This window comes from Cryptotermes secundus, unplaced genomic scaffold (genome assembly GCF_002891405.2).
Source record: "Cryptotermes secundus unplaced genomic scaffold, Csec_1.0 scaffold2162, whole genome shotgun sequence".
In the NCBI taxonomy this organism is placed as follows: Eukaryota; Metazoa; Arthropoda; class Insecta; order Blattodea; family Kalotermitidae; genus Cryptotermes; species Cryptotermes secundus.
This window is the reverse complement of record NW_019745118.1, coordinates 37,430-44,745: the sequence shown is the minus strand read 5'-3', so window position 1 is coordinate 44,745 and position 7,316 is coordinate 37,430. Positions and strand designations below refer to the sequence as shown.

The 7,316-nt window shown below is 40.9% G+C and overlaps 1 protein-coding gene across 2 annotated transcripts in view; it reads left to right on the top strand.

Annotated features, from left to right (window-relative positions):
* Positions 1-7,316, top strand: part of LOC111875058 (probable cytochrome P450 301a1, mitochondrial) — a 33,761-nt gene that overhangs the window by 15,665 nt on the left and 10,780 nt on the right. For both annotated transcript variants that reach the window (XM_023871097.2, XM_023871099.2), the window contains exons 6-8: positions 68-269; positions 2,093-2,255; positions 5,049-5,218. In XM_023871097.2, the coding sequence (XP_023726865.1) occupies positions 68-269; positions 2,093-2,255; positions 5,049-5,218 (535 nt within the window). The remainder of the gene's footprint in view (positions 1-67; positions 270-2,092; positions 2,256-5,048; positions 5,219-7,316) is intronic.

Here is a 7,316-nt window from a genome sequence, read left to right as displayed (position 1 = left end):
TTGTTATATGAACCGTATGTTTATTTTTAACTGCACTTTATACACGTATTTCTGTATGTTCTGACAGCCATTGTGTATATTGCTCTGGACACGCGCCTAGGCTGTCTGAATGCAGATCTTGCACCGGACTCAGAGCCTCAAAAGATGATAAACTATGTAGAAGAACAGTTGGAATGTGTGCACAAATTGGAGACTAAGTTCCCGATGTGGAAATACGTGAGCACACCAACGTGGCGGAAATTTGTGAAAGTCTCAGATATATTTACTGAGTACGTAACAAATAAGAAACTATAAATTTATATAATAAATTTGAATAGAATTCATTGCGAAAATATACAATCCTCAACATTTATTAGATAATTTATTGGGAGGAATTGTAGAGGATAACATTGATGGAGACAGAAAAGTTCTCCAAGTATAAGACTTATGACACGAATTGAGGAGGGACCCAACCCGAAAAGAGTTTTTCACTTTTAGCTGCCATGAAAACTTAAAGTCTTGTAAGAGTATAATTTTTTCGGAAATATTTTTATTACGTAATGCTTGGTCCTCTAATTTCTCTGCTAACAGTTTCATATAAAATAATACTAGACTGACTATGTAATCGGCCATATTCTGGTTACATGCCCTTTTACGATCTTAGATATTTTATACAATGTATTATAATTCTCACATCGGTTTAATAAAAATTAACCTTCTGAAACCTTCTCAGGTAGAGAACCACATTACAATTTAGAACAAATTAAGAATGTATACTAATAATATGACCAAATTTGGACGCGCCATAACTAAAGCGGTTAGTCGCTGACTTGTCTCCGCGACGGCCTGGATTCGATCCCGGGTCTGGTCAAGTGTGATTTGTGGTGGACAAAGTGGCCCTGGGGCCGGTTTTCTCCGAGTACTTCAGCTTCCCTTTGCCATTCTTCATTCCACAAAGTTCTCCATCATCATTATCACCTGGGGCAAGTACAATAGGACAATCAGTGGCCGCCGTGAAGAGTGGACCCAACTGGGCTCCAACCCCCCCCCCCCACACTATGCGAATTTAAAAAAGAGAAGACCAAATTTGTCTGATTCATATAAACATTAGAAAAAATAATTGCCAAGACGTCATTCATTGCAGACAAAGAAACCAGACTGTAGAAGAAATATATTTCTTTCTATCAAACCGCAACTCTCTCTAGGGTAGGCCGCACACCGTGATGCGTCAAGAAATGTAACAGTCAAGACACGATGTCTGAGACATGGCGCAAATAAAAGAGCACAGTTGAAAGACTGAAATTATGAAAACCGCCCCACACCGGTCTGAGACATTATGCTGACGTCAGCTTCATGCTGACTAATCAAGAATGAAGGAAGACTGCGTCTTTTATCCCTTGTTTTAATGCCTGCCTTGACGCAGTTGGTATGCGGCCGCTCTAAGCCATTGCTGAATCATACTCGTCAGGATTAATACTTAAATTCTGTAGATACTGAAGGAATTGTTTCAATTTTGCGATTAACGAAATATATTTCAGACTTCTTCTCTCTATATTGAGTAATAATATGCTTCTCCATTTCTCAGCTCTTAAACCTGTCATAACAATTGTAGTTTCTTACCCAACTTCAAGAAAATGGAGAGAACCATAAGTCAGGTCAGGCCACATCATTTCAAATTATTTTCTCATAACATTCATAATATTCGATATACACAAATAAAATAAATCAAGAATATCATAATGCTTTGAATTCGGGTTTAGGAAATTTTAAGATAACAGAAGGCACGTTTTAGAAATAGTTGTGGAAGACAATCTGCTTTAAACTAAAATTAAGTCGCTAACGCTGCTATCTCAAGAACAACATCAAAGAAAACAGACCCTCTAATTGGATAATATCATATTCTTCGATGGGACACAATGCAAATTGATACACAATTTCAGACGTTTAGGTGTCTACAATGTTCAATCTTAAGACTTGAAGCGTACTTGCAGCTAGCAGCTAGCGCTTAGAGACATCTTGTATGATATTGAAATATCACAATTCCTAACAACTACTCGTAAATTATGAGATTTATGTACGGTATATAAACATCCATTTCTGGTTCTGTCAACAGATTCAGCCTGAAGTACATCAACCAGGCTATGGAGCGGCTCAAGGCCATGCCAGAGGTCCCTGACAGGGAACTGACTGTCTTGGAGAAGTTGTTGATCACAGACCCCGATCCCAAGACCGCGATGACCATGGTACTGGACATGATGGAGGCCGGTATTGAAACGGTAACGAACTCCATGAAGAGTCCCTCGGAGTGGTTAATGATTGCGTTAGTTGGTAAAGAAATTCTCGGACTACCTTTGAATCTATATATCGCTTACACCCTGCTGAAGATCTAACCGCCTAACTCTTTCATGGATCAGAATAATCCATTGCACTTTCGCCCACTCTATTTATTTGAGACCAATTTTAATGATTGTTTTCAAACTATCTATGTCTCAGACTATCCAGTGAAATTTTTCGTTCAAATTTTCCGATTCGAATTATTTTTTAATTTCTTATTTCTCCGATGTTTACTGCAAATATCTTCTTTCTCCGTGTCTTTCAGTTTATTATTATTATTATTAGCAGTAAAAGCCACACATCTCCTCTTTATAGATCTTTCTCTTTCCTTTTACTTTCTCCATTTTGTGTCCGTAATTATGCTCAAGTCTCATCACACGTATAGTATCAGTTGTCAGTGACATAAATAATTAAATAAATAAAGATACAGAATTCTGAGAACACACTAAAGTAATCACCTTCCTTCGCAGCACAACCCACATATTCACTACTGTTTGTACTAAAACTCTGCACTGGACACGATCCATGTACCCCTGTCCTCACAGTGAATTTTCACTACCTTTCCACACGTAACCTAGACCAATGATTCATCGCCTATTTCACACATTCCTGTGCTTTTCACTCGTCTTCAGTCCACTTAAGGCGTTTGTATGATGCTATTCATCTATTCATACTCTCTTTAATGACGTGGTCAGTAGATCAGTTTATAGTATAAATCAGTGGCAAGATGATTAAAAACAATGGACTTGAAAGGATGCTGAAACGAACGTTAATGGCTAATGTATGGCACTGTCATGAAATTTACCAGGAGGGACTGAAGGAACCGTCCACAAGGGATAAGAGACAAAATGGTCAATGTTCTGCCCCGTAGTAAAATCGGGCACCTGTCTATTCCATCTCAGAAAAGTTACCGCTCTAGCCAATTTGTTCGGTCAAATGATAAATCCATCTCAGTGTTTCTCTCAACAGCAAATTGTAAGATATTTGATGTCGTGACTCTAACAAGCCCATGAAGTGCACAGATCATTACTATCAGATTGTATGAGTGGTTGCGTATAGTAAATAGTTTAAATTATTTCTTTATCCAGTGAGTACAGGAATTATTTTCCCCAGCGGTATAGTGGCAGGGGCGTGAAGCTAACCAATTTTTTCCTTTGCACTACAGCCCCAGTGAGCCTAGGCCTACCTCCATGAACTTCTCCGTTCACTTCGGTTTTTCGATATCTTACACATACGGTAGGACACCTTGGGCGGGTGATCAGCTCATCGCAAGGACTCTACCTGTAGACAAACACAGAAAAACGCACACAAACATCCATGACCTGAGTGGGATTCGAACCCACGATCTCAGCTTCCGAGCCAGCGAAGACAGTGCATATCTTAGACCGCTCGGCTACCGTGACCGGTAAGCTAACCACTTACCACCTTCTATAACCGAGTCAAGATTGATGGAGCTATTCGATTTCTAATCATATATATATATATATTAATTTGGTTTTTAATTAAGCGCAAGGACAAATTACCGTTACCTTTATATTACTTGTTATGCCGTGGAGGGGGGGCAGGGAAGTATCCCCACCGCTTCCACCACTGTTATGCCCTTACGCCCTTACGACAGGGGTGGATTGTTTATCTCACTGCTGTCTCCACTGTTATGCCGCAGCTACACCACTATTATGCCGTGGTGACAGGGGGCGTGGAAGTATCCCGCTCTGTCACCCGGTTTAGTATGCTGCCACCATCTTGTTATATCAAGAAAACTAGTATCATTGCTTACGTCACTGTCCTGGCTTAACTCGCAATTCGCCGAAGCTTTGTGAGGTCCTGGAGTCGTCAGGGAAGAGGGTAGCACTTAAGGAAATGCTAGCTTGAATTAAAATCACACACATTCCTACCCTATTCTATTTCCCTATGTTGCTATATACATACTATATACACACTTTGCCGACGTTCGTCGGATGTATTACACTTGATAATAATCCTGTAGCACCTCATTAGTTCTACCTCCTGTCACCCTACTGTCGGGTATTCTACGCCTCTGTATCTCTGAATGAACCTAATCCATCTAGTTAGCACTATCTTTCTTTGGGGTTTACACTTTACAATTGTCACTATCACTCTTAATGTTCATGGCTATACGAAGTTGGTTTCACTTACTTGAGCGGAGGAAACAGATGCTCGCCATCATCAACCAGCGCCCACTCACGGCCATCGCTCTCTCGGCGATAGCCTCCCGCTGAACTTTAAGTTACTTAATAATATTCAAAAGTCAAAAGGCAAAAGGTTTTGTGCTTAAGTCTTCTAGGGTTTATATAACCTCTCTTTGCTGATTCTTCGTGTTTCGGGTATATTGGCCTGCCCATTCTGACGTGATTTTGGGTCGGTGTGGCCCCCTCATTGGTTGCCTATCGAGAAGGGGTTGACTCTTTCGGGTCTACCGCCTCCTCCGACTCAGCGTTTTCCTCCTGCCATAGTGTTTATGACCTACTTCATATAGTTTCTTCCTCAATGTCAGCGTTATTACGCTGCCGTGCTAACATTGTAATGACTCAGGAATTGCCTGTTACACTTCTTTGTAAACCCAAGCTTCCTGGTTCGTTTCATCATGGCTGTTTCTTAATCTTACAGTCTAACAACTATTATTCCAAATTTACCCAAAAAATCTATATCTACAAGTACCTGACCTTTGCGCCGTTACATTACTAGTACATGCAGTTTCATATATTATGCTGCAGTCTTCTTACTCCACCGCCATTGGACTCTACCACTTGGCGAATAATCCTGACAAGCAGCAGAAACTGTTCGAAGAAATACTGCGGTACCTTCCTGACAAGGATCAGCCAGTTACTTCGGAAATCCTGACTGAGCTCAAGTACCTGAAGGCGTGCATCAAGGAATCTATGAGGTACCAATCCAAATTAACAACTTGCACTAGCTGGCTATTTAATCATTTAATAATCTAACTAGATAGCAAATCATAAAAAAAATTCGAACCGATCTGGACTATAGCCCAATAAATTTGTATTTTGAAAGATATGGCGAATTAACCAAATAAAAGTGAAAATTTCTTAGGCAGATGCCGTGCATATCCGTCCATTGTGGCGTTGTACAACCGCTCAAACCGTTGTGCATATTTTTTTTTTCAAATTCTACATTACCGTCTTTCAATATAAATTGTAAGGAAATCCCGATTTTCAGCAGCACTGATCCGTAACAACGCTCTCGTTATATACGTTTATAAAGGCAATTTTCGTTGTTACCGTACGCACCCTTCACGGAGGTATCTTATCTGTTTGTGCTTAGCGATTGGGTTTGGCTGTGGAAGTGAGATGCCCCGAAGTGATCATAGTCCTCTGAACTAGCCTTTTGTTGCGAGGGACAGAAGGGAGGCAGGTGAGTCCATTACATTCAGGGGGGGAGTAGGTATACCTTCTTTCGTCCGTGGCTGTGGGGGTGGAGGACCTGTGGATCGAAGCTTCGAGAAGGTGTGCAGACCGGAAGGGGTCCGAGCATTTGGTTATGAAGCCCTCCCAGTGGAAAGTTCGAGATGGCTAAGAACGTGGTATCCGGAAGCAGCAGCGGGGTTAATGAGTTAGTGAGTGAGTAGAAGCCAGGGAGTGAGGGTGTTCATGTGGAACCTGTTCTAGGGGGTTAACCGATCGAGCCCGCATCCCCCCCCAAAAAACTACGTAAGCGAGCCAACACCCGTGTACCCCTGGTATATAAGACTCATTCCGCTGAATTTAGCCGAGACATACACCGCGAGGAAGTTAAGCGTGTGGGGGCGGGTGTATCGTATATATTTGTAACAGAAATTATTAATAAAATTTTTACGAAAATCGTTAAGTAACATGTAGAGGTGGTCATTACTAATTTCAGACCTATATTGAACTGCCAGAAGTACATCGAAATATCAGCAGCATCTGCTGCTCCTATGCAGACACTCATTGAAGTGCTAACCACTCATGCAGCTGCTTAACCATCAATGCTGTGGTTTCAGGCGGTGTGGAAGGTGACAGTAATGTAGATAGAGATAGGTGCAGAGTGTAGCTATAGAGCAGGTGTAATTGAAGTCATGAAGGAAGTGTAAATCGCTTTATCTGTGTTGGCGAGAAAGGGCAGGGTTTTGTTAGAAATTTCCCTGGCTTCTTCCGTTCGTAACTCTCATAAGAATAGTAGGAATTTGAAGACGTTAGGGCTGTTGGAAGCAGTGGCTTGAGATCATCACTAGTGTAGAGTAGGTTCAGGCGAAGGCGGGAAGGTGGTCTCCAGAAACTGAACACAATTTCTATTTTAATGCCTGGAAAAGCCATGCTAATATAAAATATTCAATCAAGAAACTATTCGAGTTTTAAATATATCATTATAAAATAATATTAATTCCATCAAAATATTTATCTATTGACGTGCGCACACAACAGCCTAAATCCTAATTACAAAAGAAGCTCCAGGAAAGATGGAATTAGGCAAACTCTTAGAGAAAGAAAATAAAACCAACTAGCTCAAACCACAGCTACTTTGACAACAATAAATATTCAATAAGCTCAAACACGCCAGCCATAATGTTGGGAGAAAATATGATTGTACGTACATTTATATCACATAAAATGAGTACAGTTCCGGTCACGGTAGCCGAGATGTATAAGGGATGTACTGTCTTCGCTCGCTTGGAAACCGGGATCGTGGGTTCGAATCCCACTCACGGAATGGATGTTTAGTTTGTGTGTGTGCGTTTTTCTGTGTTTGTGTACAGGTAGAGGCCTTGTGACGAGCTGATCACCCGCCCAAGGTGTCCTACCGAATGTGTAAGATCTAGAAAAACCGAAGTGAACGGAGAAGTTCATGCAGGTAGATCTACGCCCACTGGGGCTGTAGTGCGAAAGGAAGAAATGAGTACATTAATGTGAAGAAAATACCGTTATTAAACACGATTAAAAAGGTTTTGATCCAAACAAATCAATTTCCTTGTAAACAATATTAGCAACTGAAGCGACTCTAACAGA